At 36.7% G+C, this 26,373-nt stretch overlaps 1 protein-coding gene across 1 annotated transcript in view; it reads right to left on the bottom strand.

Annotated features, from left to right (window-relative positions):
• LOC114046911 (GTPase-activating Rap/Ran-GAP domain-like protein 3) overlaps positions 1–26,373 on the bottom strand; it is a 196,900-nt gene that overhangs the window by 61,269 nt on the left and 109,258 nt on the right. The window contains exons 18-22 of the mRNA XM_027867524.1: positions 25,299–25,397; positions 9,269–9,385; positions 7,369–7,544; positions 5,682–5,840; positions 526–592 (exon numbers count right to left, since the gene is read on the bottom strand). Of these exons, the coding sequence (XP_027723325.1) occupies positions 526–592; positions 5,682–5,840; positions 7,369–7,544; positions 9,269–9,385; positions 25,299–25,397 (618 nt within the window). The remainder of the gene's footprint in view (positions 1–525; positions 593–5,681; positions 5,841–7,368; positions 7,545–9,268; positions 9,386–25,298; positions 25,398–26,373) is intronic.

Raw genomic sequence — 26,373 nt, 5'->3', positions numbered from 1 at the left:
AATTCTTCTATTATCTGCTTTATTGAGTGTTGTGAGGAAACTACTTTGTAAATCTTAAAGTACTATATAAGCATATGATATTATATTATAATAGCAACTCAGGCAGGACTTCTACTTTTTTTGCAAATGAATAGTTTGTATTCTTTTTCCTTTCAAATGGTCCATCACACACACACACACACACACACACACACACACACCCCACACCACGCACACAATTTATTTCAAGAAAGGTTTAGATAATTTTTCTTTTAAAGATAATGCCATGGAAGGTAATACAACACTAGCTCTGAGACCATTTTTTGGTACCATTGTCAGAGGAAGAAAAAGAGGCTGTGCAGACTGACCCAGATGAATAATTATCATATTGTAGTCATACCTGAGCAAGAAATTCGAGGTACAATATATTTAAATGGAAATGATGCATTTAGCCAAGTACTGTGGCTAACTCCATTAAGCCTTTATAAAACTTTAAAAGAACAAGTCTAACATATTTAAATATTTTAGGAATGAAACAACACTTACAGTTGTAACACAGCAGGAGGCCAGCTTCCCCATCTTCATACACATCAATAGCTGCAACAAAATTAACCTGTAATGATAATGGGCAAGGGTAGTGGGCAGACTGAATACTGACACTACTGAAAAGAGTTTTTGAATCAATGAGATGCTTAGTGTGGCCATTAATACCTACAACTGTCTGTTTGCATTCTAGAAACTCAGGGAGGAATGAGTTCACTACTATCAGGAAACATTTACTGAGTCTATGTGAGTGGGTGGTGATTAGGAAACATTCGGGGAAAAGACCTGAAGTAAAGATAGGTCTTCACTTCAATAGATCTGCCTTTACATTGATTTCTTCTTTCTTCCTTCCTTCCTACCTGGTTCAGAAGAAGTGTTTTTCTTTCTTTCTTCCACCTGTGTTTTCAATCTCATCCCTTCCAGATTTTCAGGGGGCTTTGCTCATGCCACTCTCCTATCTTTTCCACTAGTTCCATCTTTTTCTTCTGAACTTTCTTGTCCTTTATAGCTATTATCCTATTAAAATGTACTTTTCTTCATGTAACTTGAACAAAAGTAGGGCTCTTCTGCTTTTTTCCCCCCAGTGAATAGTTTGCCTAAGTTAGTTAAAATTGCTACCTCCTTTTCCTAACTACTCGTTGCCTCCTAACTCCCCACAATCTAATTTCCATTATTACTTCTCTACTATAATGCCTCTAAGGTCACCAATGACTTCTTTTTAGGCAAATAACTGCTATTCTTTCACCACTCAATAGCAGTTGAGTCTTCTGATCATTCCCTTCTTGAAACTTTCCTTTCATATCTCTAACCATTCTTTGTCTCCTTCAGTGACTTCTTCCTTTCAAATTTATCTGTGTCTTTCAAGGACTAATCCTTAGACCTTTTGCTCTTTCTCTGTTTCCTCAAAGCTTTTTTTGAATTTCAGATTTAGTATGTGTTAGAGGCAGGTCTTAAGACAAGGTCTTCCTAACTTTAAGTCTGGCCCTATAGCTGCTATTGTCATACTGACTCTTCTTACATGTGGAAACTTAAGATTAATAGAACATATACACACACATATGAACACACCTACACCTATAATAAAGGTGTTAATAGTAATATAGACAAATAACTATAACCTAAGGCAGAATGAGACAATTCCATAAGAAAGAGACAAAGTACTATAGGAATTTGGATTAAAGGAGAATCTATTATAATTTGAAAAATTCATTCATTCAATAACCCTTTGTTAATTGCCTAGTAACCTGTGCTACATACTGGAGGAGATATAAATATAGTTTAGACATGGTTCTTGTTCTCAGGGAGCTTATAAGGCTTCATTGGTAGAGGTGACATTTGTAATAATGATAATAATGATAACTGACATTTATATAGCACTGTATAATTTTACAAAGGGCTTTCCATGAATTTTTTTCAGTTTTCCCTCATTTGATTGTCACAGTAGCTCAGTGATGGATACAGTAGAGGTATTATTATCTCCATTTTATAGAGATGGAAACTAAGGCTTTGGAAAGTTAAGTATCTCACCTAAGGTCACATAGAAAGTGGTAGAACTGAGATTTGAGCCACGAGTACTCTTTCCAATGTACCGCCACTACTTTATGGGACCTTGAAGGATTTCACTAGGGAGAGTTGGGGAAAGGGTATACCAAATGGAGGGAATGGCAAAAGCAAAAGTGAGGATGGAAAGTATCCATTAACCATTTCTTTTGAGTTCACCTCCTCTACAAAGCTTTCCTTTACATCATCAGCTCATATTAAACTTTTTATTCTTTAATTCCATTGGCACTGCCTGGGCCATACAAGCAGCAACCGTATGTTCTGTCATATTTTCCAATTTCTGATTCATGAGTTAGTACCACCAAAGCCGAAGGGAAAACCAAGGTCAGACTAACTGGTAATTAACTACAATTGAAGATTTTGACAGAAAAGTGTCTAGATGTTTGCATTTAAAAAATCTGCTATACTGCACAATTTGACATTTGACTATATGCCATATTGTTAACTACTTTTTTCATGTAAGTGCACATCTCCCCAACTTAACTTTAATCTCCTTATGGGTTTGGACCATGTCCTATACTTCTCTTGTACTCCCAGCACTCAACTCAGTAACAGGCACACAGTACTACTCAACAGTAATCATTGGTTGGTTGGTTGAAAAGGATGTTAAGGCTTCTCATTTTGCTTTCTAGTTCAGGGGAGACCCATTACAAAACCTACTTGGAAGTGCCTTCATGACATCATTTTCCTTTTTCATTCAGTGGCACCTCCATTCTTCAGGTGTTGCATTTTCTAAATCTTGGAGTTATTTTTGACCCTTCTCTTAACTAAGCCTCTCATAGTCAAAGTCCTGCAAATCTCACATCTACAATATCTTATGTTTATGTCCTCTTCTATTCTCATTTCCACCCTTCCTCTGGATTACCAAAAGGGCTCCTACCAGTCCTATTTTCTTGCTCCAAACTGTCTTTCACATTACTGCCAGTGTAATATTACTCATACACAGATCTGGTCATGTCATCTTTCATATCAAAAATCTTTGCTGGCTTCCTATGACCTCCTGAGTCAAGTCCAGGTTCTTTTGCCTGACATTTAAGTCTAGTTAAGACTCCATAATCTGGTGTCACCCTACTTTTCCAGACTTATCTCCTATTTTTCTTCCTCTCCATCAAACTGGATTGCCTCCCAAATGTGCTTTCCCATATCTGTGCTCTCCACGCCTTCAATATCCTTCCTCAATCTTTTTCACTTGTTAAATTCTATCCAACTTGCAAAGCTCAATTCAAATGTCACCTTGTCAGAAGCTGTCCCTCCCCTTTTCTGTCTACAATAAAAGATTAGTAAAAATTAATTTAATAAACAATTAGATGAAAATAAATTCATAAAAGATCCCCCTTGGCTCTCATGGAGAATTTTTTTTGTACTTCTCTAATGCTTATCTCACCTAATGTTGAGTACTGTGCTCTGTGCCCATAAGCACTTAATAAATACATGCTGATTGACAAAATTTGTATCTCCTACTTGTGGAGAAATCACTTCATTATCTTTATAAGTTTTATATTTTGTAATAATATATTTAAAATATGTTCTTGGGAAAGGAGAGCAGAGTTAGTCAATCTTTGTGTGGGGGCTGAGGCAACTAGTCATATGTAACTAAACATTCTGCTGATCAGAAGAGAGTTGGGAGAAGCTGAAGGACTTCTCAGGCAGAAAAGGCAGGTTATGGCTGAGAAACTCACTGGCAAAAAAAAAAAATCATGATGTGCTTCTTATACAGGCCATCGATTTTATGTTGCCATGTGACTCTTCTTTCTATTTATGCTGAGCCACAAAGTGGGAGACAGGAGGGAACATAAAAGGGCAAACTGGGATTATTCTTTAATAAGTTATGAACAAGACCGTAAACTTCTTTTCAGTGAGAATGCTCAAGAGCTGAATGGAAGTTGCCTGCAAGGGACCCAAAGCTGGCCTGAGGCAGTGAAACAAGCGGTTGACTGTTCTACTTCTAAGAGAGGAGATTCAGAGCAAGTGAGTTTGGGGCACCTAGGTGGTGCAGGGGATAGAGCACCGGCCCTGAATTCAGGAGGACCTGAGTTCAAATCTGGTCTCAGACATATAACACTCACTAGCTGTGTGACCCTGGGCAAGTCACTTAACCCCCATTGCCCAATCAAAAAAACCCAAAAAACAAACAAACAAACAAACAAAAACAGAGTAAGTTAGTTTTCTTAAGGATCAGGGAAGTATTAGGGTTAGACTAAAGAGTAATTGATAACAATCAAAGTTTAAAGATAAAGGTACCTAAATAGACCTACATTTCTAGATTAAAAAAAAATCTTGCTCTAGGTTGTGTTATCTACCAAATATAGTGGTTTTCTATTTATTATAATTTTATTATTTATTATTATATATTAGTATTTTTTATAATTAGTAATTCTAGTAAATATAATGCTTAGACATTTTATAGAAAAAGGATAATCAAAGAAAATTATGCTAAAGTTGCTGATTTAATTAACCAAGCATATAGGAAGCCTCACATGTTCATATCATAAGGTCAAACTGTGGCTACTACTGCCTGCCTGGTGGTAGCTTATCCAAATGGTAGCGATAGGCCCACTGTTTATCTTGCAAACATTATTAAGTGATGGCAAATGCCATAACTTTTTTTCCTCCTTCACAGGATAAAATGGTATTTTCAGATGAAAGAACCCAAGTATTGAGAGATACTATAAGTTTCTAAAGCCAGAGCTAAAAAATATCCAATTTGAGGTCACCACTGATAAAGATCTATTCTTCACCAACTGTTGGTACACACCTTTAGTGCTCTACATTGAACTGCATCTGAATGTACTATAATGCCCCTGCCTCCTGTTCAGCTATAGCACCCAAGGAATTGTACAGATTAGCAGTTCTCAAACTTTTTGGTCCAGGACCCTTTTCTACTTTAACAGTGATTGAGGGCCTGCCAAAGACCTTTTGTTTATGCGGGTTACATCTATTAATATTACCACATTAGAAAAGAAAATATGCTAGTATTATTATGAAAATAGTTTTGATCTCCATAGACCTTGAAAGGCTTTCAGCAGACCCCAAGTGGTCGTTGGACCATACTTTGAGATGGCACAGGCAGATGACAAACACCCTAATTTGTCAACAGAGTTCTTGCTGGTAGTTCAGGCATTGACACTCGAGGGTTCTTGGCACAGCTTAGGTTGTAGGATATGTAGTGATCCTCAAATACTCTGCATTACCAGCCTTGAACTGCTGAGATTTCTCTGGATTTCAGGGCAGATTCCTGACTATCCTTTCATTACCTTTGGAGCATCTAAGCCCTCCTGGAGTTAGTCAGTTGTATAGTTCTGAGGCTAGAAGGAAGAAGAACTCCAATTGCTTGCTTCTCTGGAATCCCCATAATGATTCGATTATTGAATTTGTTATTTTTCTTCTCAATTATGTGAACTTCCATTTTTATTTATATTCAGATGGAATAAATGGCCAGAGAATGTTCAGAAAATCATCAAAAATGACGATATAGATATAACTATGGGTAAATTCTATTTTGAAAATAAAACACAAGTAATCATTATAACACCCAGTAAGACCATTCAATAAATGATAGTCCTCTTTCATTCCTATTGGGCATGCTACTATAAACTTACCCTGTTGGCATCCACATGGTGCAGTCTGAAAGATTCTCCTGTGCTCTCATTTACCAAATCAAACTGATGCCGATATGCCACACAAATCAGATTGTCATTCTCTTCAGTTGGCCCATCCACCAAGGTCATCACCACAGGGGGGTCAGACAAACAGATCTCCTGGGACACCAATGAGGATAAGTTAGAAAATGGTCAGGATAGAGAGAAGTTGTCTTGTTATTCTCTCTTGTAAGTATGCCATCCTCCCAAGGCTCTTTTATAACACTGGGCTTGCAAAGAAAATGGTGACATCTCTAAGTGGTCAGTGACTTTATTAAATCTCCATGCTTCTATAACCTGTTCTCAGGATGCTATCTCAGGATACTATCTCAAGATGTACCCGAAGGGTGCTGAGATTATGGATTTTATAAAACTGATTCAATGTAAAACTGCCATGCCTCATCTCCAGTTAATTTGAAACTGTCCTGATTTGCTTACTAGCATAACTTTGTATAGTAAATGCAAAAGACTCTAACTTTAGCTAAGCATAAATAAGATAAATTGATTCTTGTACCAATTAATGATGTCTTCAAATCCAGTGTTTGGTTTCAACTTCTACGCAATTTAATACCACCTAATTTTTAAAGTAGGAGTGGAAAGAGGATCTCAAGAACTAAAAAGAATGGGCATATTTAAGGCAATGTGGAATAGTGGGAAAAGCCCTGGGACAGGAGTCAGGAGACTTGGGTCTATTCCATGGGTAGGGAACCTGGGGTCTTCAGGCCACATGTGGCCTTCTGGGTCCTTGGGTGTGGCCTTTTGACTGAGTCCAAGTTTTACAGAACAAATCCTCTCATTAAGAGGATTTGTTCTGTGAAGTTTGGATTCAATTAAAGAGCCGCACTTGAAGACCTAGAGGGCACCCCTGGACTCTGTTCTAAAGCTCTGTGACATTTAGCAAGCCAGAAAACTTTTAACCTGGGACCTCAGAAGTTATCTAAGCCAACCTCATACCTATGCAGGCTTCCTTCTACAGCACTGGTATCAAATGCCAATAGAAATGGGGGCCACTAAGTCATACACAAGGATCCCTGAGGGCAGTATATTGACTTAGAAAACTACATATCAACATTATCTATGTTCTGCTGTATTTTCATTTGTTTTGTTAAACACTTTCCAATGACATTTTAATCTGGTGCAGGTCACATTCAGTAGTCCCTATGTTTTGACACTTCTGCTGTATCGTGTCCCCTCATTTACAAATAGAGACACTGGAGTACAAAAGAAAGAGCACTAACCTAGGTCTCAAAGCCTACTTCTGTCACTAACTTGATGTCTGATCCTGGACCTGTTTCCTCACCTGCAAAATGGGAAAGTTGGACAAAATGAGATTTCAGATTCCTTCTAGCTTTCATGTTCTATAGTTCTTTTTGTATGAAATGTTTCTGAAAGCGTGAAGGAGAATGAGATAAGGCTCCAGTCTTTTAGGAGGTAAGATGTCATGAGGGAAAACATTGCTTTCCATGGATCCCGTAGGGGTGTCTAGAGCATCATGGGAGTTAGTTTTCCCTGTCTGTTCTCTATAACTGAGAATGATCCCTGAATCAGGTTTTTCTGGGTAAAAGGAAATGGCCTCCACTATCCAGGATATGACATAGATAGCATAAATCAAGGTAAAATTTATTTAAAAAAAAAAAAGAAGACAAACCCTGATGTATTGGAATTCTTCAATAGGCGATTCTGACAACGAGCATAACAGTGGCAGACTGGTTAAACCACTGTGCTTATTGTATTTCCTTGTGACAAGAAGCAGCTTGTTGCGAATTGCAACGATAATCCTCAGTTCACTGCTGTGATGAGTGTTAATGGCATACAAATGGCAACCTGTAGAGATAAATAAATTGCAATGAAACCCAAAATTACATTTTATAAGCAATTTTCAGATTCTTGTGAGGAAAGAATTTTCTTGTAACTCTCCCACAAGTTATGAGCAAATTAGTTTTGTTCATTAAATTAATGTGACCGTTGCTTTATAAGCTAAGCTTGAGAAAATTTCCTCGCTTTATATTTCCACTGCAACCACTAAAGATATTTAGTGCTTTTCTTCCAAACTCTTGCTATAAGAACATATTCTTCTCACCAGTTATTTTCTACTGCCCCCAACATGTTCTTCTAGTTTTTTTTTTATGCAAAAATCTGGTCACATCACTCTGTTGCATCACAAAATATTTTGTGCTTTCCTGTTGCCTAACGCTGAAATTCCTTGTGGGGATTCAAAGTTATTCAAGGCTATCCACAATGTGGTTATCACCCTCCTTTTCCAGCCTTTTATCATTCCCTTCCTTGCATCCATACACTATATTTCAGTCAAAAAATATTGCTTTAGTCCCCCTAAACATACTTGATGCTTTCTTACCTCCATGATATTCCTCCTACTGCTCCTTAGGCCTTTAATATCCTCCTTTCTCTTCATATGAATTCCTACCCGTTCTTTAAAATGCTGTTTCCTACATGAAGCCTTCTCTGTTTGCTCCAATTGGTAACAACTTTCCCCCTTGGACCTCAGGTATGATCTTGTTTCAAAACACTTTGGTGCATTTATCATGTGATATTGTGTACTATTGTATCTTATCCTCCACTGGACAATAAATCACATGGAGGAAGGGACCTTATCTTACCTAAACATTATATTTTTACCACCTCCAGCAATGTACTACACACAGATGGCACTTGATGTTTGCTTAATTAATAACTAAATGCTGAACATATACTGCCACCACTCTAGTGCAGGTCCTTATCACCTCCCACCTGGCCTAATTACAAGATTCTGCTCCCTGCCTCACGGCTCTTTTCATTCCAATCCATTCTCCATTCAGCCACTGAAATAATTTTCCTAAAATGCAAGTCCAATCATGCATGTTACCCTCCCTCTCCCAATTCAATAAACTCCTGTGGCACCCTGTTGCCTACAAGATCAAATACAAAATGCTCTGTCTGGCATTCAAAGCCCTTCATAACCTATTCCCCTCCTATCTTTTCAATCGTCTTAAACCTTGTTCCCCAACACACCCTGTTTGATCCAGTAACACTTGACCAACAAACAAGACACTCCATCTCTCAGCTCCCGGCATTTTCTCTGTCTGTCCTCCATGTCTGGAACACTCTCCCTTCTCCACTCTGACTACTGACCTCCCTGACTTCCTTTAAGTCCCAACTAAAAGCCCACTATTTATAGGATGCCTTCCCCAACCCTTCTTAATTCCGGTGCTTTCCCTTTTTTAATTAGTTCTTATTTATCTTGTATATAGTTTGCTTTATTTACATTTGTTTGCATGTTGTCTCCCCCATGAGACTGTAAGCAGTGCATGGGTTTTCTTTTGCCTCTTTTGTATTCCCTATGCTTAGCATAGTGCCTGGTACATAGCAGGTGCTTAGTAAATGTTTATCAAATTGAACTGAATTTTTGTTGTACTGAGATGAAAATAAATAAATCAATGAAAGTTAAAAATTTTAGTCACTTTCATTTTATACAGAACTTACACTGAGGGAAAAAAATCAACAAAAAGAAATAAGCCACTACTTAAAAACAACAATAAGAACCAAGTCACCTTTTGTTTTTTCAAGTTTATTTTCTCTACAGTCATACTTGCTCTTCACTATCTGCTTTCCTTCCACGTCCTTCCTCACAGTGCTTAGCCTGAAGACAAAGAGGCGAGCATCTTTTCCTGTTAAGAGAATAAAGATGAAGGCACTTAAAACATAAACAGTAAGATAATAACTACATTGTTTTCCCCAAATCAATGAACCTTCTGACTAAATACCTGAATGAAGAAACTTTCATATTTGTACCTAAGTGTAAAGGAAAACTATATGACTTGAGAGGAATCCTGCTGAGAAATTCTGGAGCTCTGTCCAACCCCTTCATTTTATAGATGTACAAGACTGCCTAGCTGGAAGAGGCAATTCTTGAACCCAGATCTCCTGGCTTTTAACTTAGCGCTATCTCCACTGTATTATGCTGCCTTTTCTCTGATTACATGCTTGCCAAGCAAACTTCTGATTTTTTTTTTTAAGGGAAGAAGGGGACAGTCTTTGGTGTAGATGATAATATAAGCTTTTTAAAGGTAGGCACTGTTTGAGTTAGTTTTTGTCTCTTTGTCCCCAGTATCTTGAACATAACAGGAATTTATTAAATGCTTACTGAATCGATCTCTAGATTTATGAAGATGTCAGTTTGCTCTTCACTAAAATCAGCTATTGTCAGGAATTTATCACTTCAAATGACAAAATCACTCATTAAATGCACAGAGAAAACCACAAGTTAAATAATGGAGAAACAACCAAAAGACAGATCCCACATGAGAACAAAAGCTATTGTAAAATCACATGCAGTAATAAAAAGAGGGAATTGTTGAGGCTCTTGGCAAACACTTAATTGTTTCACTGTCCTCTGCAATCTAATTCATCTTTACAATAGATATGGCTCCACCTTTCCCTTCTTGGACTAACCCATCTCTCATTTCAAAGTGATATTTAAGGCCTACACTATGTTTCTGTGCCCACAGTGCAGTCTGTGGTTAAACATAAAGGCAGGCATGCCAGTTGGGATGCTGGCTTCTGCCCATCCTGTCTTAATAGTTCTCTATTATGAGATATTATCCATAGTCCTCTTAAAAAATCTTTCAGATCCAGCCTTGGGAGATGAGCCACAATAAAGATCTCGGGAAGTGTTGTACTCTTATCATTAAATACCCATAATATAATGACATCATCTATCCCTCTGTAACTTATACCCACTGTCATACTCACTCTTCTCTCTGTGCCTTTATTCATGCCATCTGCAGTGGTCTACTCAATCTCACCTAGATTCAGTCTTTGTTTAAGTTTTGTCTTTTCTTCATCAAATCAAAGGCTATCTCCTCCATGAAGTCTAACCCTCATCCCTCTACATAAAAGTGATTTCTTGAATTTTTCATAGTTCCTTGCTGGATCTGCTTGTTATCCTATAATTCAATTCCCTTGTGTTATAGTTATTTGTGTACATATCTTTTACTCCATTACAGTATATGCCTCTTGAAAACAAGGCTTGTGTCATATCTATTTTAGCATCTCCAGTTCCTATGACTGTGCCTTGTACATGGTAGGCACTTAACAGATGTGTTACGACCCAGACACAGGACAGTAAGACTGACACCTCCTATGTTTTGGACATTATACTTCTGTTAATGATGTAGATGATAAGTAGGTGAAAAGTATTTTTCACACCAACTGCCATCTTGCTGCTTTCCTTCATCCCCTACTTCAATGGAACTGATTTTTTGAACCCAAGTGTACACTGATGGTACTTAGCTGTAGGTACTGAATAACTGAGAACATACTTTCAACTATCACATTATACTTCTAACACATCACACTGAGGCACAGATGGTAAAAGTGCTAGGCTTGAAGTCAGAAGGAATTGTTTTCAAATCTTGCCTCTGATACATTAACTGTATGACCAGGGTCACTGAAAGTGCTTTGAACTGGTTTCCTCATCTGAAAAATGGTGACAATACCTGCATAGAGTTGTTTTGGTTTTCAAATGAGATGGTTTTTGTAAAGTGCTTTGCAAACTTTAATGTACAACATATAAATATGCCAGCTAGCATCATCATTATTATTATTATTATTATTGTTAACTGTACTTGCTTATTTTTTTTAAAAAAAAAACTTTGTACTTAGAAAACACCTATGGCTTCGTCCAAAGAAATACTAACAATTTTAACTTAGTCTTAATGATCTCCAATGTTATTTTTTCTAATATTTCACAAATGATGGAAGACATATATATATGTGTGTGTGTGTATACACACACACACACACACACAGACACAGACACAGACACAGAGATTAATATTATCCCTAGTTTATAGATAAGGAAACTAAGGTAAGAAGAGACAATGGTCAGTGAGATAATGTTATATTAGAGTGCTAAACTCTATTTTCCTGAATAAATCAAATCTAGATTAAATAAATAAATTAAATAAATAATTTTCTAGAATAAACCAATGTCTTCTACACACAAAACTGTTTCTTTACCTTTTCTGTTTTTCATGGTATCATAAGATTTGGAGCTAGAAGGGACCTCAGAGATCTTGTATAAATCCCTTTATTTTAAAATAGTAACTTTTTTTTGGTGAGGCAATTGGGGTTAAGTGACTTACCCAGAGTCACACAGCTACTAAGTGTTACGTGTCTGAGATCATATTTGAACTCAGGTCCTCCTGACTCCAGGGCTGGTGCTCTATCCACTGCGCCACCTAGCTGCCCCACTAACTTATTTTTTTCAATTAACAAAAATCTATTTTCTCTCTCCCTTCTAACTTTCCCAATCTTTTAAAAAAAGAGGAAAACAAAAACTATTGTAACAAATAAGAATAGTCAAGCAAAAAAAAATTCCCATATCCAAAAATATCTCATTCTGCACCTTGAGTCTAAAATCTCTGTTAGGATGTGGGTAGCATGTTTCATCACTGGTCCTCTGTAATCAAGGTTGATCATTGTCTTGATCAGAATTCTTGAGTCTTTCAAAGCTGTTTGTCTTTACAATGTTACTGTTGTCTTGGTTCTGCTCACTTCACTCTCCATCAGTTCATACAAGCCTTCTCAGGTTTCTCTGAAACTGTTCCTTTCATTATTGTTTGCAGTGTTCTATATTCATATACCATTCATATACTATACTTTACTTTGCCATTCCCCAATTGATGAGTAGACCCTTAATTTTCAGTTCTTTGCCACTAGAAAAAAAAGCAGCTATAAATATATTTATATATGAGCCCTGTTGCTCTTTCTTTGAGATGTAGGCCTAGTAATGATATCATGGGGTAAAAGGGTATGCACAGTTCAGTGACTTTTTGGCATAGTTTTAAATTGCTTTCCAGAATGGCTGGACCATTTTCAAAGTTCTACTAGCAGTACATCAATATGCTTATTTTCCCATAGTCCTGTCAACATTTTCATCATTCTTCTTTTTTGTTAAACTTTGCCAATCTGATGGATGTAAGGTAGATGATCAGAATTGCTTTAATTTGCATTTCTCTAATTATTAGTAGTCTGGAACAATGTAATATGGCTAGAGATAGCTTAGATTTCTTTCTTAGAAAATTGGCTATTCGTATCCTTCGACTACTTAACAACTTATTTTCATAATTTTGAATCAGTTCCTAATATATCGTGGAAATGAGGTCCTTATCAGAGAAACTTCCTGCAAAGATTCCCCCCCCCCCCCCCCCCAGTTACCTTCTTCCCTTCTAACTTCAACTGCATGAATTTTTTTTGTGTGTGTGTGTGTGGAAAAACTTTAATTTTATATAATCAAAACTGTCAATTTTATTTTCTGTGATCCTTCTCTATCCCTTGTCTAATGATGAACTGTTTCCCTATTTGTAGAGCTGAAAGATAATTTCTTCCTTCATTCTCTAATTTGTTTATGATGTCACCCTCTGTGTCTGAGTCACAAATCCATTTGGAGCTTATTTGTGGTATATGGTGTGAGATGTTGGTATACACCTAATTTCTACCAGTGTTCTCTGGTTTTCTCAGCAGCTTTTTTTGAATAGTGAGTCCTTGCCCTGGTTGTTGGGGGTCTTTGTGTTTATAAAACTCTAAGAAAATGTTTGTATGCTGCTCTATATTATGTACCTAATCTTTTCCATTGGTTTATCTCTCTACTTCTTAAGCAGTATAAAATAATTTTGATGTTTACTGCTTTGCAGTTTGAGATCTGGCACTGCTAGGCCCTGTTCCTTTCTGCTTTTTTTACATAATTTCCCTTGAAATTTTTGATTTTTTTTTGGTTCCTCCAGGATGAATTAAACTTCCTTTATTTTACAGAAGAGAACTTTCTCAAGGTCACACAAATAGTAAGCAGAAATACAGGGATTAATCCTCAGTTTTCTCATTTCAAATCCAGTGTTATACACTCCTCTCTTTGACTAGGGACAGTGGGACAGTGGACAGCAGGACTCTGATATCAGTGGAAAACTACTTTTCCTAATCAACCCCTTCAATTTGGTGCTGCACCAGGATCCCTGGGATACGTGATTTTTTTGTTCCTCAGCTTTCTTCTTATGTGTTATTTTCCACTGAGTGAAATGAACCCTCAGTGAGGTTTGCATTTCCCTTTATATTTCTAAGCCCCAATTTTAACTTAACCATGGGGCAATTCAAATTGGCTATGAATGTATGACAACAACAAATAACATTTCATCTTTAACTTCTAATTGGTTGGCTGCACAGCAAGGGGCTTGCATTCTAATATAAATAATTTCTTTCGGATAAGTACTTATATACAATTTCTTCATGAAAATTTTTGCATTTACATGTTTCATTCCAATTTCCTCTTCTCTGAAAGGGTAAGCATGATTTCAATGTCCATTATATATTTGACCTAGTTATTATAATTCCTCTAGTAAAGTCCTGCTCCATCACATTATGGTGGCATGCAGGTAACCCTGGATTCTTGAAGGCTATACCAGTTGACTAAAAGCTGTGGCAGGTCCTACCAACTAGAAATATCCACAGATGGTCAATTGCCTTAGGACTAACTTAAATTTGGAGAGGCTCATCACCAGAAGAATGGCCACAACAAACTCACAAAAACTACTTACTAAGGTGTTAGGGGGTTGCAATGTGGGTTGGTGGGGGGAGTATCTATACCAATGATATCATGTATTATAATTTTTATGATTCATAATAGTACCATCTTCATCATAATGCCTTACATTTGTATAGCATGTTATAGTTTTCAAAGTACTTTCACATATCAACGTTGGCTCATTTGTTCCTCATCACAACCATGAAAGTTATAAAAGACAATTATCATTATTCCCATTTTACAAGTGAGAGGAAGAGGAAGAGAACAAGCATTTAGTGCCTACATGTGCCAGACACTGTACTAAGTGCCTTTTATAAATATCATCTCATTTGATCCTCACAACACCTGGGAGACAGGTGTTACTATTATCATTACTATTATATTACTTTATTACATATTATACAATTATAATTATATTATATGCTATAAATATACTATATAGTCAGATATACTATATAATTATATTATATTATCATATTATTAAATTATCATGACTATAATATTACTATTATAGACAGGTGTTACTATTATCCCCATTTTACAGTTGAGGAAACTGAGGCAGAAAGAGGTTAAGTGACTAAGTGACTTGCCCAGGATCATGCAGTTAGTAAGTGTCTGAAGCCAGATTTGAAGTCAAGATATTCCTGACTCCAGGCCCAGCACTGCTATGTCATCTAGCTGCCCCTGTATTCTCTCTCTCTCTCTCTCTTTTTTTTTTGTTTTTAGGCAATTGGGGTTAAGTGACTTGCCCAGGGTCACACAGCTAGTAAGTATCAAGTGTTTGGTCTGAGGCCAGATTTGAACTCAAGTCCTCCTGAATTCAGGGCCGGTGCTCTATCCACTGCGCCACCTAGCTGCCCTTATAAAAGTCATTTCTGCGCAGTGTTATCTGCATGTCAGACCTCCAACTCACAGCTGGGTATAGCCCAAGCCACAAGACTTTTCCTGAGCAACGCAAATCCAAACCCAATGAGAAAGCTAGAATGGTAACCAGACCCCTCTATACTGTTCTAGTTCTTCCACAAAGAGCTCTTGTTCCTGCCCCTCATGTTCTCCCTCCTTTGTATATGGTTAGCTTGCTGCCACCACTGCCTAAGGGCCATTTTAGGAATACTAACCCAGAGTCTTGGCCTCTCCCTGTCATCTCAGAGTATGACAGAAGCCTGATGCTCTTGTTAGGGCTATTACCAACAGCTGCCATCTTCCTGCTTCCACAGCTCTAATGTCCTCATTGCTTAACAGACAGTGGTAACAAACGGGTAATAAGAGGCAGTCCAGACTGGAACCCAGGCTTTTTGATGCTTTCTTTGAAAGGTCCAGTACTCTTTCTCTTATGTCATGACATTTGGTTTTGTCTCTTCCCATTTTTCATACCTAAAACTCATCTAAAATTCATCAAGTGCTTTTCTTGTCATTTTGCCAACCACCAGGCTCTTTATTAGATGATAATCAGAATCCAAAAGACTTGGAAATCTCTTAAGAATATCATTACGTTGTTTCAGGGATTTCATCTTTTTTGACTCAACAACCAAGACTGCTTACCCCCTCAAGGAGACACAGATCTATTTTTTAAAGAACAATGTTAATCTTCTGTATGAAAATCCTTTTCTGGGCAATAGGGGATAATAGATAATATGAGATAATAGCCTTCTATGGTGACTATGGTAATGAAGAAATAGACATCTTAGGATGAGAGCAGCTACTTCCCATGAGGTACCAACCTATTAAAATTCAGCTATACCCATAGGCAAAACTATTTCAAAGGTATCCATTTTGGTAAAAAAAAAAAAAACTTCTTAAATTTTAAAAATATTTTATTTTTTCCCAATTACATGTAAAAACAATTTTTAATTTTTAGTTTTTTTCTTCAATTTTGAGTTCCAAATTCTCTCCTGCCCTTCTTTCCCCACTTCCAGAAGGCAAGCAATTTGATAAAAGTTATACATGTGTAGTTATGTAAAACATTTCCATATTAGTCACATAAAACAAAAAAACTTAAACTATACTAGGGACAAAATATGTCCTTTATTATTTGGAATTCTAAATTCAATTGCCTAATTGAAAATTTAAAGCAGTACAGGTGCTGAGACATAATAGAGATTGAATTGTGATCTTTGAATTTCACTACGGAAGCAGTTATTTTTTTTCTTTATAAATCATGATTAATTTCCAATTTAACCTCAGTTTCATTAAAGGCAAAGAGGATTCAAGTTATATGAGGTGACTATAAATAAAACGAGGAGACTGGTTTTCATTTATAGCCCAAGGGTTTTAGTGACATGACAGCTGGAAGAAGTAAATATATATTTAACATATAAACATAAATAAATGCATATATAATATACACAAACATACAAATGTAAAGTATTCTATAAGATGTTATTTGGCTATATTATCCATTTAGGTAACAGAATTTTAAATAAGTGGTTTCTAAATACCTGTTTAAGAGCAGATAATTAGAAACTCATTTAACTTCTTGGAGTCTTACATTCCTTAACAAAGGAGGCAGATTATAAATATGCACAGATATACACATACATACATAGTATATATGTATGTATATAATATACACACGTATATTTATATATTTATATTTAAATATTTATGTATTTTTTGGTCCTCACTTGGGATTTCATAGGGTATGGAGCTATCAGTGAGGAAACTCCTTCAATTAATGCAGGGAAGCAACTGTTCTACAACTTTTTAGTCTTAGAGAACTCTTTTGGGCACCAAAAGGTTACATGACTTGTCCAGGGTCACGCAGCCATCATGTGTCAAGGGGCCAGACTTGGACTTAGCTCTATTCTGAGGCTACCTTCTTTCTATATGGCCTTTTATTCACTGCCACCTGTCTCTTCACTCAATTTTAGGTTGCAGTCATATAAATCTAATGTCCAGAAAAAGAAGTGATTTGCAGATAGTTCTCTGGCCTAGCTGGATCATTTTTGGAATATTACCTTCAATTTTAGAAAGGACATTGAGAAACTGGAATGAATCCAGATATAGGGAAGGGACTGGAGAATATGCCTACGGGGATTGGCTGAAGGAACTGGGAAGAAGAGAAGGTTTAAGGGAAAACTGACAGCTGACTTCAACTATTTGAAAAATTGTCACGTGGAAAAAAAAATAAGAGTTGTTCTGCTTGGAAGCAGGCAAAAAACGAGTGAAACCTAATAACAGTCAAATTTTAATTAGATAAAAGGAAAAGCTTCTTAAGATTTGTTGTTGTTGTTCAGTTGTTTCAATTGTGTCTGACTCTTCCGGACCCCTTTTGGGGCTTTCCTGGCAAAGATACTGTAGCAGTTTGCATTTCCTTTTCCATCTCATTTTACAGATGAAGAAAGTGAGGCAAATAGGGTGATTTGCTCAGGGTCAAGTCTTAGAGGCTGGATTTGAACTCAGGAAGAGAAGTCTTCTTGACTCCAGGCCCAGCACTATGGCCACTGATGCCCCCCCCCCCTTTATTTTTTGGCTAGGCAATGGAGTTAAGTGACTTGCGCAGGGTCACACAGCTACTAAGTATCAAGTGTCTGAGGCTGGATTTGAACTCAGGTCCTCCTGACTCCAGGGCTGGTGGTCTATCCACTGCACCACCTATATGTTCTGTGATGCCCCTTTTAAGAATTAGAGATATCAAAAACTAGAATGGACTGCCTCAGGAGGTAGTGAGTTCCCAGCAACACATCTCTTTAAGCAGAGCCTATAATGACCATCTGCTGGGGATGCTGTACAGTGGATTCCTTTCCATACAAATTAAATAAATCTCATGGATTCTTCATATGATTTGACCTTCCTCTGACATCCTCCTGCACCATAATGACTCATTCCTCTACCAAGTAGTTCTTTTTTTTTCTTATTTTCTTAAGCTATTTGTTTCCTTAGTTCTCTTCCATAGATTCCTCTGAAATATCCACAATCTCTTTAAGAGATTTATATTTATAGCTTCTAAAGGAAAAAGGTTGTGTGGGAAAAGAGGCAAGAGAGAAGGCCTTGAGATGAGTGAGAAGGAAAAGCAATTGTGCAGGTGATTTCAAAGGCTTTTTAATTGCAAATAAGGACAGGGATTCAATGGAGGGGATGTAGCTTCAAAATGGAAGACTGAATAAGCTGAAGGAGAAAACCTTGGGCTGAATGAAAATGGCTAGAGCTAAAACAAGGCTTTGCTATGAAGGAGGGCATGAGGAAGAAGAGAATCAGTTTAAGAAGAAGAACATGAGGAGAAGAAAGAGCAGAAGAAAGTGAAGGATAGGAGAGAGAGAAAAGAAGAGTTGAGCAGAAAGGGGAGAAGGAAGAAGAATGACTTAAAGAGAGCAAGGTAATAAATGAGGGAGAAAGCAAAGAAGTAGGGGAAAATTCTATTTTATGTGTGATTTTTACCAACAGAAAGAAACTAGCTGCTAGGGCAGAAATGATGGCAACCTTGGGGGAAAGTGACCATAACTTTATCTGAAAGTTTGTGATAGAGAGAAATCAGAAGTAATCTAGACCTGTCCCCTAGATACAAAGGTGTCAGTGAAAGGATAAGTAGGATCCCATAGATTTAAATTTTACAATAGGCAGTCCAAGGAGGAAAAGTGCTTATAAAAGTGAAAACTTAAAATAACAAAGGAAAACAGTTCTGAAGGAGACAAAGGGGAACTCTGAAAAGAGATGGATGTGTTTTCATAGGGAATTCACTGTCCAGCTTTGATTTCTGAAGACAGTAGCAAGGACAAGTAACACAAAAGTCTAGCTCAGTCCTGTGTAAGTGACAGTGGCATGGGATCAGGAACCCTAAAAGGAAAAGCCCTTGAACTTTCCCACAAATTTCAGGAACTCAGTCCCCGCATTTGCCTGAGGTATCTGGCCTACCCCAGCCCACCTTGATTACTTAATTAGTTTACTTGTCAGTCCTTAATCCCATATAGACCCTTTCTCTGTTGCCCCTGGACCACTCCAGGCTACTTGCCACACCTTAATCCCATCCAGATCTTCCCACAGTCTTTTTCTGTATAAAAGTACCAATCTTACCCCCATTAAATTGCACAGATTGTTAGAATCTCACCCGCCCAAATAATAAAACCTCACTACTCTGACTGAAAGAAGGCTGGAGTGGTAGAATTCTTTTGAGGCAGACCTGCCCTGTACCCTGGCATTTCAGGGTTCCTAGGACCCCAAACCGCAACCTATGAGTATAAAACTTAAATAACCTGAGGCTGTCATGAAAAGATAAGGATAACAAAAAGGTTTCTTTTAGCTGTGCTGAGGAAAGAGGTGATCAAAGAAGGGAGAGGCTTGCTGTTTTGGGTCAAAGGGATGATGATAACTAAATACAGAAAGAAAATACAGATGCTCAATTCTTATTTTCCTTCTGTTTTCTTTGTCAAGGAAAATCATCTTTGGACTGGAAAGGTCAGAGCAAATCTGACTAACAGAGAGTTGATAGCTAAGATAAAAAAGACCCTTATTGAAATGTCCTTGTTCATGTTATCTAGTTCAGATGAACTACATCCTTGGGTAATAGTAATAAAAATAATAATTGATATTTATTTAGTGCTTCAAGGTTTGCCAAGGGACTTACATACACTATTTCACTTAAGCTTTACATGAATCATATGAGCCAGGTGCTAAAGGTATTATCTTTCTAAGAACTGAATTTGAGCTCACAGGCCAATAACACTAATTAAAAATGAGACATTTAACAAACCCTTTAAGATTTGCAAGGCATTTTATATATATTAATTTCTTTGTTCCATACAACAAAAGAATCAGCAGTGTGCTTTTTAATGGAGGGTATGATTCTTGCTGAGGAATAGGCAGGAAGCAGTCCTGCTAGACAGTGAGCAAGAACAGTTTTCAAAAGAAGTAGTACAAATGATCAACAACTATATGGAAAAGTATTTTAAGTCACTAATAATATGAGAAAGGCAAATTAAAGCAGTTTCAGTAAATTGAGAACTATGGAAGTTGTTGAGGAAAGAGTAGGTGGTAAGGAAGTGTAGGAGTTGGATAGAGATAACTTTTCCAAACATTTTCGCAATGCTGAAAGTTCACCTACTCTTCTCCTTCTTGCCCTCTTTCCTGGCTTCCTTTATTCACTCCCTACTTTTCTGACTATTGTTTTTCTAGTTCTTCTTTCTCCTCCTACCTGCTAAGTATCGGCATTTCTCCAAGGTGCTGCCCTCAGTTCTATTCTTTTTATTCCTACATGCTTGCTCTTGGGTCATAGTTACAACTATCCTTTCACTGCAGGTGACTCCCAAGTCTTAGCTCCAGTCTCTCTCCTAGGTTCTAGGACTGCGTTTCCAACTGGCTTCTCGAGATTTACACTTAAATATTTAAAAACAGTACCTGTTTCTTTTAATGGTATTATTCTAGGCACCGGGCATAAATGCTCAGTCACCCATGAATCTTGCCTACTACCAATGTCTTATAAATTGCCAAGTTCTATTGATTCTTCTTTTTCCACATCACTTGCCCAGCATTGGAGAAAATACTAGAGAATGAACCGGTCATTGTCCTTAGCTTCTGTCCTGCCAGTTCTTTGAAGGAATGGCTGCTTCATGGTTCTTGCTATTGATTGCCTAGTCAACCAGTCTTCTGGGACATACATTCCTTCTCTCTGCTATTGTTATTCACTTTGTCAATTGATAAATTCTCTGATTTCTTCTTTCAATTCTTTTTGAAGGTCTATAGGATAAGCAACAATTGCCATATCTATTCCCAGATCCAGTAGCTATTCTTAAATATCACTTGTAGTGTTGAGAGAGCAGTTTGTATCATCTAATTTCCTTCTTAACTAACCTTAAATAGCTCTTTGATCTTCTTGGAAAGGACTTTAATTTATCCTCATATATACATATATACTTATAATACTGGCTTTTGTTTTTGGATATATACGATTTACCATTGTCACCATTACTATCTGATATAATACTAGAAATGGTAATAATAGCAATAAGAAATTAAAGGAATAACCATAAGGAAAGAAGAAAGAAAATTATTACTTTTTGCAAAACCCTAGAAGAGTCAACTAAAAATTAATTGAAACAATAACTAGCAAAGCTGCAGGAAATAAAAGAAATCATTAGCATTTCTGTATATTGTGAAAAGCTAAAACAAAAACAGGAAGAGATAGGGAAATTCCATGTAAAATAAGGATAGAATGTATAAAATAGGTACATGGAGTCTATCTACAGAGATACAAGGAACTATATGAAAACAACTACAAAATACTGTTTATAGAAATAAAGAGAAATATTAATTGTTCATATATAGGTTGGATCAATATAATAAAAATGAAAAGCCTACCTAAACTGATTTATTTATTCAGTGCCATATCAATTAAACTACCAAAGGATTACCTTATAGAACTAGAAAAAGAAAAACTAATTTCATTTGGAGAAATAAAAGGTAAAGAATCTCAAGGGAAATGCTGCAAAATAAAAAGAAGGAAGGAGGACTAGCACTAACAGATTTCAAACTATCTACTGGAAAACAGCAATCATCAAAATGATCTGGTGTTGGTTAAAAAGTAGGGAAGTTGATTAGTGGGATAATAAGGTATACAATGCACTGAAATAAATGAAACATGATTCTAAGGAACTGATAATGAAAAATGCTACTCACCTCTTGACAGAGAAGTGATGGATTCAGGGTACAGAATGACACACGTGTTTTTTGGATATGGTCAATATGGGAATTTGTTTTGCCTGACTATACAGATTTTTACAAGGGTTTTCTTTTTCTTTTTTTAAGTGTGTGTATGTGGGTGAAACTGGAGGGAAAATAAAATGTAATTACCAAAAAAAACAACCCAACTTAAGTAGCTTTCCATTGCTGAATGAATTCAGTTTAGACTTTTTAAACTGGCATTCATGGCCCTCTATAATCTGTCCCCAACTTACCTTTCCAGCCACATCTCCTATTATTACTCTATACATGTACTCTGGGAAAAATGAACTACTCAGTATCCCCTATATATGATTCACCCTTTTCTATCTCTATGCCTTTGTTCCTGATATATCCTCCTGTTGGAACAGCTTTCTTTTTATAGGATCATAGGTTTTAGAGCTAGGGGGCTCTTAAAGATCATACAAGCAATCAATCAATCTATTAAACACCTACTATGTGTCAGGCAATGTGTCAGGTGCCTGAGATTCAAAGAAAAAAAATAAAGAATCTCTGCCTTTAAGGAGCTCACATTCTGTATAGAAATAAATATATACTGAAAAAATACAAGGTAATTTTTGGGGGGTGGGAAGGGCACTAACAGCTGGGATGTTAATAAAGCTAGGGCTGGAAGAGACTTTAGGGGTCAACTAAGATCCATCTCCCCAGTCTCTTTATGTCTGAATCTACCTACCAGAATTCTTGCTCTGGGGTTGTCTTGACTGATGGCTGCTTTTCATCTCTGCCTTGCTCCATGCCTGGGAGGACTTAACTTTTGTTCCCCCTTTCTCCTCAATTCTCCTCCCAGTTGTCCTGATTGTTGGTGCTACCTGGTACCCATTACATCTTCTCCCTGCCAGTTATCACATTGCCTCTTTTACCTTTGCTTGCAGAAATGAAATCCTTATATAGCACTAAAGGCCTGGGTTGTGTTATAAACTATTAAGAAATACTATTATGACAATCTCCTAGCTTGAAGTCCTTAGTCTTACATGAATCAAAGTCATAATCAGTCTTCTTTGAATAGAAGACTTAATCAATTTCAATACCTTTTCAGGAAGGCTTCCTCAATCACCAGTCTTCCTAAAAAGGTATAGAAATTGATTAAGCCTTCTATTCAAGCACTTTCTGGCTGTTCAGTCAGAAATGATCTTTACTTACTCTGAACAGCAATATCTTTTTGTCTATACCATTCTTATGGTATGCACCACATGGCATTTTGTATAGCATAATGTCTGCATATAGTAGGTATATAATAAATGTTTTTTGATTAATTGGTAATATAGCAATTACTTATGTAGATATTATTTATTTTTATTTGATTATAGGCTCCTTGAAGGCAGGGACTATGTCTTTCTCTTTTTCTATCTCCCTTACTTCCCTTGGACCTAAAACCTGGTCTTGCAGAAGGAAGAGAGGAAAGAAAGAAGGATTCATTGTCAGAGACTGGATTCATACCCAAGTCCTCACTCTGAATCTAGTTCTCTTTCCATGGAACCATACTGCCTCCCTCTCAAGGTGGCAAAGTTTATTTTTTATTCTACTTAAAATTTTTTATTTTCAGTTTTGAATTCTCTCTCTTCCTCTTACCCCTTTACCACCCATTGAGAAGGCAAGAAATATGATACACATTATATATACAAAGTCACAGAAAACATATTGCCACATTAGCCATACTGCAAAAGAAAAAAAAAGCAAGAAAAATAAAGTGAAATAAAATTTGCTTCAATCTGTATTCAGAGCTCATCAGTTCTCTCTTTTGAGGTGGATAGCATTTTTCATCACAAATCCTTTGGAATTGTCTTGGATTACTGTATTGATCAAAGTAGCTAAGTCTTTCACAGTTGATCATCAGTGCAATATTGCTGTCACTGTGTACAATGTTCTCCTAGTTCTGCTCACTTTATTTCACATCAGTTCATTCACAGGTTTTTTCTAAAACCCCTTCATCATTTCTTATAGCACAATAGTATTTTATCACAGTCATATACCACAATTTGTTCAGTCATTCCCCAGTTAATGGGCATCCTCTCATTTTCACATTCTTTGCCATTACAAAAACACCTGCTATAAATATTTTTGTACATATGAGTCTTTTCCTTTTTCTTTGATCTTTCAGCAATACAGGAGCCGTACTGCTGGGTCAAAGGATTTGTGCAGTTTTATACCTCTTTGAGAATAGTTTCAAATTGTTCTCTAGAATGGCTGGACCAGTTTACAACTCTAGCAACAGTGCATTAGTGTCTCTATTTTTCCACATTCCCTCCAGCATTTATCATTTTCCTTTTCTGTCATATTAGCCAATTTGATGGGTGTGAGGTATTACCTCAGAACTGTTTTAATTTGCATTTGTCTAATCAACAGTGATTTAGAGCATTTTTAATCTGATTATAGATAGTTTTGATTTATTCATCTGAAAATTGCCTGTTCACATTCCTTTGACTATTTTATCCAGTGGGAAATGGCTTTTATTTTTATAAAATTGGTTCAGTTCCCTATATATTTGAGAAATGAGACCTTTGTCAAAAGAACCTGTTGTAAAATTTTCTTCCTAGTTTCCTGCTTTCCTTCTAATTTTGGGTGAATTGGTTTTGTTTGTGCAAAAATATTAATTTAATGTAATCAAAATTATCCATTTTACCTGCCATGATCTTTTCTATCTCTTATTTGGTCATGAATGCTTCCTTTATTCACAGATCTGACAAGTAATGTTTTCCATGTTCCCCAATTTGCTGAAGACATCATCATTTATGTCTAAATCATGTATTCATTTTGAGTTTATCTTGGTATACAGTATGAGATGTTAGTTTAAAGGTAAAGAAATTTAATTTCTTCCTTTGAATTTCACATAGATATGCCATTTTAATACGTACTGCTTCTTTAGCTAAAACACTAGGACTTATGGAAGGAAGGGATGTGAAGGAAAGGAAAGAAGGGAAATGGAGAAAGTAAGCAAGGAAAAGAGGGAATGAGGGAAAGAAGGAAGGAAAAGAAAAGGGGAAAGAAGAGAAGGAGGGAAGGAAATAAGGAAGAAAGGAAAGAAAGAAAGGAAGGAAGAAAAGGAAGGAAGGGAGAAAGGAAGGAAAGGAAGGAAAGAAAGAAGGGAGAAGGGAAGGAAGGGAAAGAAGGAAAAGAGGGAGGGGGAAAGGAAAGAAAAAAAGAAAGAATGAAGGGAAGAAGGAAGGAAGCAAAAATTACACCAATAATTGATGTTTAGATCACACTTGGCTTTTAGGTCAGTACTCTCTGTACTAAATGCTGTTCCTAGACAGCAGGTATTAGCTTTAATTTAAATCTTAGAAAAAGAGCTGTTCCATTTTCTTCTATAATAAAGAATTAATAAGGAATACTACCTTTGTCTGCTCTGGTAATTAGTAGGTCCAATGATTCAAGTACATGCATCTGCTTCACTTGCAGAGTTTTGTCAAATACTGGTACTATTGGCTGGCCATCTGAAAAAGAAAACAGTTCATTCAATCCTATAAACATGGCTTAGGCTTGTTAAATACTCTACAATGTGCCTGCAGCTTATTTTAATGTTACTTGTCTTTCTAGTCAAGGAAGGAGATGAGTTTCTCTTGCCAGAGCTTTCACAAGTCTGTATAGTGAGACCATTGCTCTGCTCTCCTTATTTTGGATGGAAGGTAGGTACTTCCTTCCCTGAGGGGTCCATCAATGCACAGTGAGCTACACTGGCAGCTAGATGTAGGCAATTAACGTTTTCTCAAAGCTAATTAAAGAGAAAGTAATATCTACCAAATCAAGAATTCAATTCTGTTCCTCCTTATACCAAAGGTCTGAAAATGAAAACAAACAAACAAAGGCAAGCTGGTCCTTTTAGAATTTTCCTTTTTATAAAATACAATATAATAAGATTTTGTGTAACATCATTAATTGATTCTGTGGAAACATGGGTTTAGATAAAATAATGTTATAGAGGTGGCAGTTAGTTCTATATGGAAATTAATGCCATGGGGGGTTCAAGTGCTAGCTCAGATCACCAGCTGTCCAGTCTGAGTTTCATGTATCAGGCTGAATAACATTATAGTGGGGTTGCTTATAATGTTTTAGTAACATTTTATTGTAAAGCCCTCTCTCCAATGTCTTATCACAGAATGGAGGTGGCCTTGAGTTCACAAAGGCAATGTCAATGGACTGCAAACTCTGTTAGGCACAACCAAACTGGAAAGATTTTAAGCATAAGCCAAGTGATGTACTATCATGTACAGATAATCCTAGCCAAATGTGGAGAGGCTCATTACTAGAAGATTGGCCATTATTAGAAGTAATCTTTTAGTCACAGCAACTTATAAAACTGCTTACTAATACTTGGGGGTGCTAGGATCCACCTGAAGAGGGAGAATCCACATCAATAAAATCAAAGAATCTTAGAGGATTATCTATAAGTATTGTGAATCAATATTGGTT

This window comes from Vombatus ursinus, unplaced genomic scaffold, assembly GCF_900497805.2.
Source record: "Vombatus ursinus unplaced genomic scaffold, bare-nosed wombat genome assembly UNPS02014786.1, whole genome shotgun sequence".
Lineage (NCBI taxonomy): Eukaryota > Metazoa > Chordata > Mammalia > Diprotodontia > Vombatidae > Vombatus > Vombatus ursinus.
Note: the sequence above shows the minus strand (reverse complement) of the source record. Positions and strands in the feature narration are given on the sequence as shown.